Source organism: Manacus candei, unplaced genomic scaffold, assembly GCF_025592945.1.
Source record: "Manacus candei isolate 608988 ecotype Guabito, Panama unplaced genomic scaffold, ASM2559294v1 h1tg000014l, whole genome shotgun sequence".
Taxonomy (NCBI): Eukaryota; Metazoa; Chordata; class Aves; order Passeriformes; family Pipridae; genus Manacus; species Manacus candei.
In genome coordinates, this window is record NW_026138062.1 from 53,566,187 (window position 1) to 53,582,791 (window position 16,605).

The 16,605-nt window shown below is 41.9% G+C and overlaps 1 protein-coding gene across 1 annotated transcript in view; it reads right to left on the bottom strand.

Annotated features, from left to right (window-relative positions):
- The window catches only part of EPHA1 (EPH receptor A1), a 34,301-nt gene extending 21,570 nt beyond the window's left edge, over positions 1–12,731 (bottom strand). The window contains exons 1-2 of the mRNA XM_051780711.1: positions 12,339–12,731; positions 9,303–9,370 (exon numbers count right to left, since the gene is read on the bottom strand). Coding sequence (XP_051636671.1) covers positions 9,303–9,370; positions 12,339–12,405 — 135 coding nt within the window. The 5' untranslated portion in view covers positions 12,406–12,731. The remainder of the gene's footprint in view (positions 1–9,302; positions 9,371–12,338) is intronic.
- Positions 12,732–16,605: the final 3,874 nt, after the last annotated feature.

The following is a 16,605-nucleotide window of genomic DNA, read 5'->3' on the forward strand; positions in this document are numbered from 1 at the left end:
GAGTCAGACATGTTTTTTCTAGACTCTACTGCTGATGGGTAAAGGAAGTAAAATGAGGATATTATTTATGCTAACAATACAGAACTATTGTTTAATATGCTTCTGACTTCTTTTTATTATTCAATGAAGCTTTTAAATTCAAAGTAGTAGAGGAAAACTGTTACATACAACACTTAATGAAAGGGTGATGAGACCAGAAGTTGCTAGGCAACTGTCTCATATCCTCAAAGAATCTGCTGCAAAATCAAAATGTATGCCTCTGATTTTTAATGTAATGTTCTTAATAGACATGTGTGGTAAAGTCTGGCTCAATCAATATTAATTACTTGGCTCTCCAGTTTGTCTGCCAATGAGATTGAACCAACCTCCTTTGATAATATAACTTTCTACCCATTTCATTCCAGGCACTGTGTCCTTGCTCCAGTCATCAGGCCACAGGATGGGTGACATTCTTCTAGTAGGAGTGGGGGAGAGTGTCAATCAGACCTCTTCATTCTAGCAGTGAGTGAACTTCTGGTTTTATGATGCTAGAGAAAACTTACAGCATGCAGAATCATGGAAAGACTTAGGTTGGAAAGGACCCTTGGAGAACATCAAGTCCAATTCCTTACTCCAAGCAAGCTAAGGACTTCCTTAATTCCTTAAATTTTATTCTTTAAAAATCCCTTTAAACTCTTTTTTTTTTTAAGTAAAGTCTAAAATGTCTTAAAACTAGTCTTCAAACTTTCAAATCAAATAGAATTCTTTAAAAGTTGCTAAGAAAACAAATGCCAGTGGATTCAGGAGAGGGCCATGACTTAGTACTTTGACATCATTAAAAGTGTAAGGATGTAGCCATTGGATTTGAGAAGAAAAAGAGTGTTCTCTGCTTCTCAGGACCCTATACACTAATACAGGCACTTAGTTTCAAAAGTTTGTTCTTGAAAGTCTTGGTGGGGTGGTATAACACAGAGCAAAATAATTCCAGCACAGCAATGAGCAGTAAGTGAATGTCAACCTCAAAACAAAGTACTGTCTCAATAACCTCAGAACACTACAAGTTTAGAAAAAAGGAAGACAGATTTCCTCCAATCGGTTGGATTCCATATAAAGAAAGTAGTGGTGGAGCCAGGCTGTCTTTATGAAGGCAGTTCAGAATGACTTGAATAACAATCTAGAAGGGCACCAATATATATATGTAGTAAACAATATTGGTTTGGTCTGCTATGTGAGTACAAATCCAAAGACAAGATAAGATAAGGTGTATGCCTTTTAATATCTGCCTCCATCGACTCTGAATTGATTACACAGTTCGAAGGTCTGAAGCCTGAGGAAGGCTTACTCTGCTTTTTCTATATAATGAACCTTCTCTAAGTTAGGTCCCTGTCAAGGATCCTATCTAGGACAATCTGTCTTCTTAGAGCCACTGTCTCAGGCTCTGCAGGCATCAGCGAAGTGGTCTCTTTCGGTTTTAGTCTTTTTTAGATGGGGGGGAAAAAAAGCAAACAAGCTTTTTATGTTGATGAATACAAAGTTCATCCCTGCTAATGAAGAGGTAGGCTGCCAGTGACAGAGGCAGCAGACTGACAGTTTTGCAAATTGTTAGGCTCCGACAAGTCAAAAGAGCTTGTGACTTGCAATAGGAATGCTGTCTCCATCTCCAGCTTGCCTGTCTCTTTTCAGATAAGAGCCTGCATGCTGTGACCTATATCTCATTTGTTTTCACATTACCTTAGCACAGTGGCTTCCAATCTGTGGCCTGCAGACCCCTGAGGAAAGGCGCGGCAATACTTTTACGAGACTTACAGAAGCGACAACAGGGCAAGCATATTGCCAGTAGGTTTAAAGTAACTAAACTAAGATGCATGTCTCCACTGGAAAAGTTGAAATATAATAACTTCTTTAACTTTGGGTTAGAAAGTTCCACTAAGCTGAAAACACTGGCTAAGTTAGTACAGCCAGCTACAGTGTACCTGAGCTTAGCAAGTGTATCTCTTTACCATCTAATTTTCAGAGAATTCAGAAGCCATTAAATCTCCTCCTGAAGAATAATTGCAAGGCCCCAAACCAGCAAACCTCTTCAGCAGCAATACATCACTGCTGTGCCAAGCCAGAAACCTCCTAGCAGAACATGTGCCACTGAACAGTTTCTGTCCCCTTTCCCTGGCTGCACTTTTGCCTGTGGAGTGTCTTTGACTTTTGTATAGTAGCATTTGCATGCCACTATGACCAAAAAACCTTCCTGGAACAGATTCAGAGTTGAAGACAATTGCAACTATACTACAATCTTAGTGTAGTGCCTCAGAGGAAAGCCTGTGACAGTAGAGGCACTTTGCTGGCACTTGCCATGGTGTGATGAAGAGCTTCTCTTTAGCCAAAATACATCTGACAAAAATCTGTAAGTAGGTAAGGCTAGACCAGCCAGCCAAGAATAGCAGCACCACAGTGGTGTATTCCAAAATGAAGCTTCTGTGACCCTTCACTGAAAGTTTCTCAATACTCTTTGAAGTTCATTTGCTGGTGTGGAAGACAATTTAGATGACGATGATGAAAGAAGTGTGGTGACATCTAGACACTTCATGAGTGTCTATAACTTTAAATCTGAGAACAGCCAAGGCTACTTTTATTTCTTTGATCATTTGGCTATGGTCAGGCAATTTTGATTTCATCACATCATCATGGAGCCTTTGACACAAATGAACATAGAAGTGGTGTTTACTTATCTACAGTATCTTTATGGGTGGGATGAGATATTTTTTCCCCACAATGATCCATTGATTATTTTCAGGGAGGAGCAACTGCTTTATGTAATTACTCGTTCTTTAGGGCACTAGCACATAGGTCTCCATCCCACCCACATCCTTTTAATTTAACTTGTACTCATGCATGTTCTTATGGGAATATAAGTGCTAATGTGAGCCACAGAGCTCCAGCACATTGATTACAGAACCTGTTTATCAAACTCAGGTTCTGCTGTCTGCTCATTCTCTGAACTGTCTGGCCACATTAAGTAAGGTCTTGCATGAAAACAGTTCTAGTCACGAGAGATGCTACTAGATGAGGGATAATGATACTCTAGTCCAACATTTCACCTCAGTATTTTGGAACATTTGTTTCATATATACCTCTTTTCTTAACACTGACTAATGATATCAGTAACTACAAAAAGGACAGAAGTGGAAAATCAGATGGTGCATCTTAAGAGTTCAGAATTTATGGCTAAAGTTGTATTACCACTACAGAAAACGTTAGCTCTCATGTTATTTTTGCACTACATTGTACATTGCATAGGATCCATCGTAAATGGAAGTGATTTTTTATATTTTTTCAAGTTGAAGGGCTTTTTATTGTGAGTTGTGGTTTTGTATGGTATGTCAACTACACTTCTAGACTTACAGAAACCTGGAAAAGAGTCTGATGGTGATGGACAATACTTGCTCTGTTTGTGTAAGTTCCTTTTAAAGATGGATCAGGAATTGGGTAATTGTGCCTTTTCCTTGAGATGATCAAACCTGCTTGGAGAAAAGAAGCTGCAGGAGTTGGCAGCATGGAAGTCACATGAGGAGCTGGCAAGCTTCGGGTCAGCTCAGCATAGAAAAGCCGGGAACTAGGTGTTAAAAACAATGGAAATAACCTTCCAAGAAATCATGGGCATATTTTTCTGCAGATCCACCTCTGAGATAGTAAGAATCACACTTCAAAGCATAGGTTCATCTAGCAAGCATACAAAAGGCAATAAAAAACATGAAGCCTTTTCTTTCTAACCTGCCTGCCTGCAAACTCACCAGTATTCTGGTTGGTATTATAATAAAAGTTATTTTGGTTTTGGTTTTTTGGTTGGTTGGGTTTTTATTATTATTATTATTTTAAATAGCCTGTTAGTCTTCTTGGAGGACCATGCTATAGGCAGATTAATCTCAAAGCTCCAGCTGACTTGTGCTGCTTTTGTGTTGACGTGAGGAAGTTCACTGAACCTTGTCCACTCATTCAACAGCTATAAAAGGGTGAATCAGCCTTCTGAAGCTGCTAGGCAACAGTGCTGTCACCACCACAGTGCCCAAGCAGCTGTAGTGATGAATGTCATGGTTGTACAGCATCTTCACTTTGGCTCAGAATGTGCTCTTTTCTGGCCTTTAGATCACACCACTGAGTGCACTGGCTGAGATTGTTACTTGGGTCTATGGCAGCGATTCCATCCTAGGCTACCTGGTTGATACCGTACAGCTATTAATTTACACTTTATTTGCTCTCATCTCACTATTTTTTACTCACCCTTCTCACCCTTCTGAGTAAAGTATATCTGGATATCCATAATATTTTTATCCTTTCTCTTCCAAATCCACACAAAATAACTAATTTTCAATTAACAGAATACCATCAACAAGTATCTGCACCCAGTGCATGCATCAACAGCAGCAGGTCATGTCAGGATACAACCCTGAAGCCAGAGCTGTTCGCATTTCCAGGTGGTTGTTTTCTTTACTAAGCATTTGTCCCTTATTTCTATAAAGATCCTGTTCACTTGGAGGAGCTAATCCCCTGTGCCTGTACTTAAGCTGAGCACAGCCTGAGGTGTATGCTGCTATTCTCCAGTTTCAGAGGTGATGACACCCTTCTGAGTTAGCTCTTAAAGGACATGCATTGCCCACAGTTGTGGGAGGAGGTGCACAGAATAGAGTTTCTGATGGCTATTTTTCACACCACCTTCCAATGCTACAAAGAGCTGACTGGCTGAGACTTGTTCCAGGTAAGACTGAGTAAGATACCAAGGAGTCTGACTAAGTGAACTGCCCAGGTTTAACGAGATAAGGAGTGCTCTGCTGGAACTGCTTGCAGGTTGAAGGCTGTGTGGCCTGCAGCACTATTTCCTTCATGACAGGCCTATCTGTCTGACCAGAAGTGGTGGAAACAGAAACCAGCCATCAGCTGATATCAACATCTGGGACCTCTTAGTCTGCTAGAACCTGAAGGCATGTAAATGTTATTGTGTGGTCAGTGATACAGAAGTTGCTGACAGGTCACAGGTACTTGATCTAGTCTGTTACCTAAAGACAACAATTTAGCACTGTAGAATTTGAACCATGCCTGGGATTCAATAGGACAACGATATCATAAAAAAAAAAATCTGATTTTTGGCTTACTCAAATTGTATTCACATAGCTTTGGCAGCCACTATGATCATGTGAAATACAGGGTGCAGAACTGAACAAGAATTACATAATTTCCAAAGTTTTCAAGTGTTTTTGGAGCTACAATAGTTGTAGCTAGTGGCTACTGGGATGCCTCCGGGATACATTAGGCCACTGGGATTACGTACACATCGTTTGTCCTGTTTGAAAGTAGACTTTGGAAAAGTTGAGCAGATCAAGTGCCATGCACACTGGGAAACCTGGTTAGAAAATTTGATAGCTTTGATGTACGTGGGGAAGCAAGCAAGAGAATGAAATAGGCAGGAAAAAAACTATGGCCTCCTCCTCACCACGAATAGGAGATTGAGAACAATACCAACCTAGAAAGGAGACTAAGAAAATAATATGGGAGCTTTGATAATACTATGATCCATGCAGGAATATAAGCTGGGAAAAATAAGCTCCATAAAACCAGCTACCAGTGGAGAACTGAGCCTTGCCAAATTTTTAATATGTAATAAATATGAGAGGATTTGGCTGCAGCAGAGTTCATGTGATTCCTAAAATAACATACATCCAATTGAAAACAAAGTCACTTGAAACAGGACCCTTCTACAAGCATAGACAGCTGTAGAACTAGTGAAAGCACACCTCTCAAGAAAACATAGTAGCTAAAAAAGAATAAAAGAGTATTTAATTTACAATCCATTCAACAGCACAGAGAGAGAAAGTCATATTGACAAGCCCAGTGTGCAGCATTCTCCAGTACAAATGGCTTGGAATTTTAGTAGTCACATATACTCATGGAAGTATGACTGGATTATGCAAATGTTATTCACATACACAGAAAGGAAATTAGAAATTGTGGATAAAAGGAAAATTTCAAGACAGGCCCACAAGCTGGGGAGGAGATAATCATAGCATTAAAGACAAATATTGCATTGCTCAATACATTGTATCATAGGCCTACATAAACTGATACAGAAAATCCATAGGAATTGTTATTACAGAGTTCATGTAAAATTGGAAGGACCTTTTGTGCCTGGGCTAAAAATTCAAGCTCAGAATTCTAACAAACAAACAATTAAAAATATCACACAAACACAAAGATTTAGGTGGAAAGGGACCTTTGGGTCTCTCCTCCAATTCCCTGCTCAGAACAAAGCTAACTTCAAAGCCAGGCTGTGTGGCTCAGGGCCTTGCCTATTAAAAGCAAAATGCAAGAGGATAACATGATTTCTCATCACAATCTGTTCAAAGCTGATGCAATTCTACTTGAAAGAAAATTAGAAATAAATAACTTTTTATACTGTTATTTTACAAGCTACCAGAAAGCAATGCTACTATGCCTAATAACTGAATTTGTTCATGATTGGATTTGGGAAGTCTTTTTTGAACAGTTTCAGTGATTTTTGAAACCAGTTCAAGTAGCTAGGCTGCTTGTGCAGCATGAGGAATCTTAAAGAAATGTCAGGGCAAGTAAATTCCATACTCCTGTTACCTTCAAAACGGTCATCATTAGCTCTCTAATGTATGTTAGAAGGTGGAATTCTACCACTAGTGGTGTAATACACCTCTCTGTGCCCAGCTGCTATTGCTGTTGCAAAATTTCAAAGACAAAAAAAATTATCAAGAAATTTGTTAGAAGATGGTGGAGGGGGGTGGTAAAGTAGATAAAAAAGGAGTTGTAGAAACTATAGTCTGCCTTTCTAAAAGCCTAGTTTCCAGTAGTAGCCTAAAATGAATGAAACCCTTTCTAAACAGCTACTATAAAACAAACTAACACAAATCTTTTAGCAAACACAACTCTATAGACACTTTAAGTACAGAGACTTTCACTTAAAGACTAACTTTAAGCTTAGGCAAGATGGCAGTTAATGTAATCTACAAGTTTTGAACTACTAGACATACTGTGTAAAACTGACTGGTGTACAGCTTGGTGCCCTTAGGCTGCTCACGTGTTAACAGAAACATTGCCTGTGCTGGACACAGACCAAGTCTGACCCTGAAACAACCACCCATGGCAAGCCATTTCACCCACTGTCATTGGCTAAAAGTGAGGAGAAAACAAAGGTGTAATTCTGCCTCCACAGACTTATCCAATCTCTCTGGGCTATGCCTCGGAGGCCTTGTCCATATAAAGCATGAAAATTCCTCATGGCAAATTCCTCCTCTGTGCGATAAGTGTATTGACACAAATCCAGCTCAGAGATGGGAGATCTCTGGCATCTGAGGTGAGGTACAAGTACCAGTGTTACATGAAATACACCCTTCAACTGTGTATGCAATACAGCTCAGGTGTTTCCAGCCTTTTACTAATCAAGCTAGTCAGACTATTCAGTATTACTCTTGGCTCATTTGTGTCAAAAAATATTCTGAATTATTTTCAGTTCTTTTTTAAACATATTTATTTCTTCATTTTGGACAAATTATTTCATGAAGAGTTGTTCAAAGTTCTATTACAAGAGAATCATCCATTTTTCCCTTTTTGCTTGTGGTAATTTGTCAGCCTTCCACCTAGCAGTTATTGGGAAATGATGTGATTAGACAAATCTCTGCAAAAGACTTGCTCATTGAGAGTCAATGAATCTATTCTTCATGCTCTGTTATTTTATCAGTCATCAGTATCCTGATCTATTAGTTTTGATTGCTCACAGGTCATGTTTTCTCAGTTCCAATTACATTTTGAATATACATATTTTGAAAAGCAGATGTAGCACAAGTAGATGGGTATGCCTACTCCTTACACTGCTGTGAACCTACTATGCAAAAATCAGATGTTCTGTAATAGAGATTTTATTTTCTTCCTATCAGATTTTTTTTAGAATGCACTTTTCAGTGATTTTTTCTAATCTCTTCAAGAGTTAGACTTCATTGTGAACATGCTTGGAGCCTAGAATTGGGGTAAAATTGCCACACAGACAGTTGATGGGACAACAAAGGAAACAATGGGCAAAACATGATCTACATGTATGTCTCACTAGGGCACCTGTTTTGAGTAGGGTATAATAATAATAACCAAAACAGTTTACTAATAAAACAAAGGCAGTTATGCCAGTACTGGAGAACCTCACTGTCTGGCTCTACTTTACCCAGCAAGGCTACTGGGAGGAGGAGGAGGAGGAGGAGGAGGCTGGGGTGAATTTAAAGCAGCCACAGCACATTACAGAGGAAAGTTATGAAAATTAATTAGGAACAGGCTGAACCCAGGTCTACTTTATAGGCATCAAGGGTGAAGACTCTCTCCACAGGAAAGCTTGGGACTTGCTAGAAAGACAAGAGCATGGATGAGGAACTTAGAACTATGAATTATGTATGTCCTTCTAACTACTTCGTAAATTCCATTTTCTTTGTGCCTTCCTTCCGCCACTGCCACAGTTCTGCTGTTACAAAGGAAACCATCTTTGACAACGTCGGTTGTGACACTAAAGGGACTGCTCGACTGTACTGCATACAAAATAGCTGTACTTGTACAAAAATACCTGAGAGTTCAGCTGTCTTTTGGGGTCCTATTTTGCAGTGATTTCAGGAGTAGATTTTTAAGCACTTCCATCAACTCAGTTTTGTACTCATGAAACAAAGGGAAATGCTTTTCTCATTATCAGCTGTGTGGACCAAACACAGCATTAGGGCTGGGTGTAAGGTCCTAGAATCTTGCAGCCCACTCATAAGAGCAGGTTGTTGCCCCATGAGTTAACAGCTATTTCTTCAGTCAGCTGCTGAATTAAAAGATGTGTAATGTGTTTCTAATTTCTTGAAGGACTTTGAGACAGTAATACTTCTGCTATGCCTATTTTCTTAGAAAAAGAGATGTAAGATTTATTTGTAATATGACAGAATGAAAAACTAGATGATGATTGGATATTTTTTCTTTTTTTTCTCTCCATTGCTTTATTACTTCATGGAAACAATATATTTCAAGGATATGTTTAATCACTGAGAGCTAATGAAAGTCAGCAAGCATCAGAAAAGCTACTGAAACTCAATGAGCTATCAGTCCTTAAAAGCTGGCTAGTGGCTGAGACTGCAGAAGTGAAGGGGCAGAAAGGGAGAGATATTTACAAAGCATAAAATTTTCAGGAGAGAGCTGCAGAAGCTCGATTTCAGTAGGAAGGGTGAAAGTTCAACATGGATTATGCTTTTGCATCATTTAGTACTCCCAGTGGCTCCCCTTCCTTGAATGTGTGTACTCACCCCTACTTCTGGAGGGTCTGGAAGCCAGCCTAGTTCACCCTGCGCAGTGCTTGTGTCAAGTAGATTCACTGAAAACCAGAAGAAGAAGAGGAAAAAAGAAATCAGTGACTCAACTTATATGGCCAATAGAATGGTTTCATCCTTGTTTTGTCACAGAAGAAAAGTATTGCTAAAGGAAGGATGGAAAGATACAAGACAGTGCAGCTAGTCAGGAGTTAAAAGTTTTTACAAGACCCCCTCTCACAGATACCAAAAAAATGCAACCCTGACAAATTTTATTACTTCCTAAACCTGCCCCAAAAGGGAAGGAGAAGGCTGAAGCCTATTCAAATGGCAACTCAGCATTAGCAGCTGAACACCTTTCCCTTGGAATACGAAGGCAGCAGACTAAATGGATGAAGAGGAAGACAATCAAACAAATTACCAACACAAAAGATCAATCAGTGTCACCTAGAGTTACTATTCAGTGCTTGAAACACAGTGGGAGAGTACTGAGGGAGTGCGAAGTGTAGAAAGGACTTGCCATTGTCACAGTATCCAAAAACCATGATGATGCATCAGTTGTGCAAACTGATGAGACCTCTACTTCTAACTCAGGCTGTCCACCATCTGATGGTGGCCTAGAAATCGTTTAAGTCTTTAGCAGGGACATCAAGAGAGTAACAGCTCTGGCCATACTATGGCCACCTCTTGCAGAATTGCCCTGCACAGCTGTGTTAAGCTTTGGCTACTGGAGTCGTGTGACAAAGGAGAAAATCATTGCTATGTTCATTTTTAGCCCTCAAAGAAATTTGAAAATGTGATCAGAGTTTGCCCTCAAGTCTTGATCCAAAGAGATGTTAGATCACATGTGCAGCTTTGTGCCTGCCTTTGGGTCTGCTGGTGCTGCCAGAACAGACTACTGGTTTCCCTGCACCTATCGCAGCCCCAGCTGGGGATCACAGGAAGCAGGAAAAATTCCTTGGATTCTCTTTTAGATTCCTGTGGGTGTATTCAGAGGGGTCATTTCTAAACATCTCAGAAAAGAATTTGGGGTGAAAGGTAGGAGGGGGAAATTTTTAAATGGCATTTAAATAGCCGGGTTTCCTTCCCCTCATCTGACTGCTTTACAAATACTGCCTGCCAACTTAAGTAATAGAGTGTAAAGTGCAGATCAGCAAAAGTCCTGTGGAATGAGGAAGCAGGCTGTGGGCCCAGAATCAGAGATAAGAGGGATTGTGCTGCTGTTCTCACCTCTGAAACACCCTTTCAGGATTGGGAGAAGGGAAAAGCAGGAATCTGGGTTTTGCAAGTTCACAGTGTTCACAGTGTGGTCATATGGCAAAACCTTCCTAAGCCACAGGCTCCCTGTCCAGACAAGGCTCCTCAATCACTTCCCTTCTACTCTCAATCTTTCTATTTGAGATAGTATTCTTCTGTGGTTAGCTTCAAAACCTCCAAGGGTGAGGTAGCCAGTCCTACCAGAACATTCACCGAGATAACATCTATCCCATGCTTTACAGGACTGAAGCATCAATGTGGAAGTGAGAGGGGCTGTATGGCAAGTTCCATCAGAGCAAGGGAAAAGGAACTTGGAAGTGGCCAGGACAAGAACATTGCAGAGCCCATATGCCATGCTCTGCTCTGTCAGCAAGGGCAACTCATTTAGCTCCTGAGTGCCCACTGCAAGGATGAAGTCCATTGCCAAGAAGTACCTCTCAAAGTGAATCCCACAACAGGGATTCTGGAAGGAAAGGAAAATTGAGTCAGCAAGACTAGAAAAGCACAGGGAATACGACTACTTGGAGGCTACTAGCTCTTTGGTCCACAGCCTTGCTGCTAGGAATCTCATGTGGCTGTCCAGCCGTATGGGCGGAGGTGTCCTCCAAAAGAAGAAAGACTTCAGATAAGACAGGACGCTGGGAAAATGAGCTGTTTCCCAGATCAACAAGTTAAGGAAGAGCAGATCACAGACACAGCCCAAATGAGATGGCTGAGATTGGGGAGAAGCTGGCGGACAGGTCCCTGAGTGTTACTGCCAACTGCTGGTCACAAACTTCTGGAAACCAAAGCCTGTGTGGTGCTACCCTGTATTACTTCTCACCTAGGCTGGCCTCCTCCACAATGTCTGCTAGCTGCATCCACGTAGCTGGATCCTTGATAGAAACGTGCTTGTCACGAGTGCTTTAGAGCACTCAGCACTCACAGTCTGAGATGAGCCCATGGCTGAACTGCCAGCTGTGACTAAGTCCTCTTGATCAAGAGCCTGGAGAAGCAAAGTACTGTCTTTGGGATGGAAAAGCCCCAACATCTCTCACTGTGAGACACAGAAGTCCCTAGCAGAAATTAACTGCAGGAGGAGGTAGGGAACAGACCAGAGATGCACGCTTCTTCACCTCTCTGTCAAGTTACCATTCTCCCAGGTTTCATAACCACTGTGTAACTACTCTCAGGATAGAAGGAAAAAAGATCACTAGATCTAATAAAAGGAAGTAAGTGGAACAGAGAAGGGAAACAAGGAATTCTTAAGAGGTGGAAGAGGAAACTGTAAACCCCAGCTCCAGCTTCCAACACTGGGGTAGGTAAAAGATTCTCCAATAAAATGACTGTCTGCTTGCTCACAAGGGTTAACTCCCAAGAGAGCTTCCTAAGGACTGTGCAGGGGTGTTGGCAGAGGGGGGGAAGAAACTTTCTGAGTTTGTGTTTAAACTTGTTATATGCAAGGCCCGTGTTTTAGGGAAACGGGCAGAATTCTCTTGGATCACTGAATATGCCGAGGCATTTGTTCTTCAACTAGGAGGAGGTGGAGAAGGACGGGGAGAACATACCTGGGCTCGTTCACTGAGCCACCGAGATTTGGTTGGGGTTTGCTCCAGGCCTTGGTCTCCCACCCACCAACCTGCCCTTCCCTGATACCCCAGTCCCTCTGTGGTGTCCCTGGAGCCCCAGGCGCTTGGGCCAGGTCCCATTCCCTACCCTTCAGCGAGGTCCCTCTCCGCCTGCCCGCCCCAGCCCAGCCCTCCAGGCAGAGGGACCGGCGGCGGGTCCCACGCTTACCTTCTTTCCCAGACACCTCGGGAGGAAGGAGAGCCCAGAAGAGAAGGAGCCAGAGGTAGAGCTCCATCCCGGCGCTCCAGGCGCTCAGCTCCACGCTGGCCGGAGAGGGGGCCCGGCTCGCAGCCCCCGCCGGCTCAGGCCTCCGCGCCCGGGCTGCTGCGGGCAGCGCATGGGCCTCTCCCGCAGCCTCCCGAGCGCAGCGCGCACGTTGCACAACCGCCCGCCTGGCCCACGGTGGTGATGAAAGATCAAGGCGAGTGGGTGGAGAAGCCTTACTGCCTTTACCTGTTCTAAAGGGGCTGGTCACAGACTTCCCATCTGGCAGGCAAATAAACCCACCTTAAAGGCAGCCACCTCTTTTCCTGGGAGCCTCCCTCCACCTTTGCTCCACTCCCGTAAGAGGCTCCCGGTTGCCACCTCCTGGGCAGCCCTCGCCATCCTTCCCGCTTCGGCCGGCCCCGGCAGTGGTTTTGAGCTGAAATTTTAGGAAGAAATTCTTTACTATGAGGGCGATGAGGGGCTGGAACAGGTTGTCCAGAGAGGTTGCGACTACCCCACCTCTGGAAGTGTTCAAGGCCAGGTTGGATGGGGCCCTGAGCAACCTGGTCTAGTGGAAGCTCTAGTTCCAACCCTCACAGCAGGGGAGTTGGAAAGAGGTGGTCTTTAAGGTCCCTTCCAATCCAAACCATTCTGTGATTCTATGATCTATGATAATGGGACTGAAACCACTGAGCCATCTTCACTGAATAGCTTCAGGAAATCCGTCTGTACACCGGGGCAACAGCCCATTTCATTCCCCGAGCATGTCACAGAGAGACAATCATACCACTTTGTGTGGCAGAATTACTGTTTTTCTTTTACTAAGCTTCTCAGCACTGACAGAAGGTGCCTGCTTTTCAGTAAAAAAAAAAAAAAAATCATGGGAGAGGAATCAAGCTAGAAGGATTGTCTCTCTCTCTCTCTCTGTAGGAAGACTTCATGGGACTTTAAGTTTTCTTCCTGAGGGACATAAATATGAAACTTGCCTTTGTTCTGTCTCTTCTGCCATTCATCAAGGATGTTATTCCCACCCATGCACAGCTATTACACCCCTCCCCGTAAGATACAGATGGTATTATTACACTTACACTTGCTGTAAGACTGCATTCCTCCTGCTCTCTTCCTCCTCCTCCTCAAGGAAGGCTAAAGAAAGGACCTTGTCAGGTTGCTTAGAGAAACTGGGGGTTCTCCACCCTTGGAGATGTTCCATGTTCACCAGGACACAGCCATGAGTAACATATCCACCTCTGGAGTCAGCCCTGCTGTGAGCAGAGTTGGGGACTATGGACTTCCTGAGGTCCCTTGCATCTAAATCTTTCAGCGAGTTCTGTGATTCTCTAACCATACATCTTGGGAAATCAAAATCTATCCCAAGAAGTTTGAACACAGGCAAGAGAAATTTGAGAACAAATGGTTAAAATGCTAACCTTTAAATTTTATGTAGCACATGAAGTAAAAGATCTGTGCAAATAATGTAAATGTTAATGACATTCAGAGTAGTTATATCTTAAATTCATTACAGTTTAATCCTGTCTAAAGTGCTCTTTATCAGTCTGCAGTGCTAAGTCTCAAATTTTTATGCCCATGTTTCCCCCGCATCTGAATTACTCCCATTGCAGCACCAATAAAAGGTTTTCTTGTCTACGGCCCATACCTTGAGTTTGCACTAGTGAAATGTATCCATTTTGATCTTCATTTGTACAGTACTGTGCCTTCTTCAGTCTATGATGTATCATTGGGGCAGATAGACCCACAGCTAACTTCTCTGTGATGGGACAACGTAGGTGTGGCCTGCATAGACATGAGATGGGAAAGAGCCATTTGCACTCTGGAGGGTAAGGCTCTAGGGCAGATCAGGACCTCATGTCCTTCCTCAGGAAAAAAAAAATAAAGAAGTCAGTATTGATATTTGATTCCTCAATGCTATCAGAGTTTGTATCTGTAGAATCTCAGAAGTGCCAAGCTCTGAACTGAAGAACCTGGGGATATTCTATCTCGTTTCATTGGTGTGCAGATACTCAGGATATTTGATCTAAGGAACAGGCAGGAACTAGGGCTTGTTAGAGCAGATGTCATAAAGAAAAGATTTATTTTCTTTTTCCCCCCTTTGACAATGTCGGCTGATGGGGGTCAGAAATTGGACTATTCCAGATAACAGTGATCAGAAATTGTATGTACCACTTTGTGTTTTTGTAGATTGGAGATCACCTAGTGTAGCCCACAGTCAGAATGTGTACAAGGACAGTGAAACAAAATATAATCTAATGTTACAATAGGATCAAGATCTGAAGAAAATCTATAAAAAAGTGGGAGCATAAAAAAGTAGAAACGCCAAAGGCCTAGAACTTTGCTGATATCTGTAAAAGCTCCGCTAGATTGCTTTGCCATGTGTCTTCTGCACCAAAATGCAGATCCAAAGGGTAAAAGAGGCAATATACACAGAGGCTGTGCTCACTAAAGTGAAGCACTACGTGTGAATTCTCATACAACTCTGCTGAGTATTTTGTAGAGAGCATTCTTCTGCTTGTGCCTTACAAGGCTGAATTTTGTCTTTGCAAACTGTTGGACAAAACTAATTCCCTGAGTGTCTAGTAAAAGACACAAACAATACAAAAACCAAAACAAAAAAACACAAACAAACAAGAACAAACAAAAACCAACCTAACAACAAACAGACAAACAAAACTGAAAGAACTTAATTAAATGTTTACAATTTCTGTGTCATATTCTAGGACTCTATGATTTACATCTCTAGAAACTCTCACTGTCATGGCTTCCCAGTGAGCTTCCTACCTCTGGCATGCCTTTTGGTGGTCAGAAGATAACTACATCTTTTAAACTTACTCTCAACTTGTCTTTGGATTGAATCTCATCTTGTGTTTCTTGTCCCTCTGAGAATTTCTGAATTGCAGGGCATATTTTTTTTGTTCCATTTCCCAGTATCCTGTTTCAAGTACCACTGAGATTAGGTATCTAGCTGGAAAACATCACTATACAACACACCTGGGCTTTCCTCCTACAGATATGTGGGCTTGTGGTGAGGGAAGTGAGGAGGAAGGCTATGCACCAGCTCTTGTTTTGATGTACTGTTGGGAAAGTCAAAGGGCACTCCCAAGGCTGAGTTGGGACGTGCTTCTTTTGAACTGCAGTTCAGACAGAACTCTTTCATATGTTTCTTACAAATTGATTACTGTGTTTGCTGCTCCTTACATTTTAGAAAGAGCTATGTGTTTCACCATTGCGCTGTTAAATATCCTTATAGATGATGAGTGAAAGTGAACCTAGGAATCTCTGGAGTTCCTCACTTGATATTACTTTCCAAACTATCAAAGCATCCTTTTGGTACTGATAACTTGAATCTGTGCGTCCTGAACTGGCTTTCAGTAAGGGGTCATAGTAACACAGATGTTAGGGGCCTCAAACACATTTTGCAGCAAGCCCCACTTCAGTCTAAAGGAGGAACTTGTTCTGTGGTCTCTGATTCTCTCCTTTTATCCACTATCTCTACAACTCTGAGAAAAATCTATGACAGCTCTGTAGAGCATAAAGTATGCTCTGTTTCAATGTTTTATTCCCTGTAGAAAACTCATGCTTTCTCTCTCTTATTCTCACCTCCATGACCATAGTTTAATATTCTAGTGTTTTCAATTATATCTTGGAAAGTTTTCTGGCTCTATTCCACCAACAATTGTCATAGAATATTTCAAACAGCTGACTTCAGACTTTTTCTGCAGAAAATAGACTCCTACCATCTAGTGGTTTAAGCTGTTAAATTGGTTTTGTACATGGAATTTTTCACTCAGAAACTCAGATTTTATTTTAAACAGATATTTTAAACTCCTTTGAAGGAGCACAGCTGACTCCTCTTTATCACAAAGCAGCCACCCCTAGCTTAGATACATGAAGACTTGATTGCACAAGTAGTCAAGCTGGTTATCTTTCTCCCTTGAGAAGAATAACAAGGGAAGAGAATGAATGAAGCTGATAGAGACAAGCCATAGATTTGGGGTTTCATACCCAGAAGAAGCAGGGAACACTCCCTCATTCATCCTCACATGTGCAGAGATAAACACCCTTGGAGAGGGTACAAGCTTTGCCTGAAAGGCCCTGAGCAACCTGACACAATTTTGGTGTTAACTCTGCTGTGAGTAGATATTTGGACTAAAGACCTCCAGTTATCCCTTCCCACCTTAATCTTTTTCTGATTCAGTTTATCATTGGTAGATGA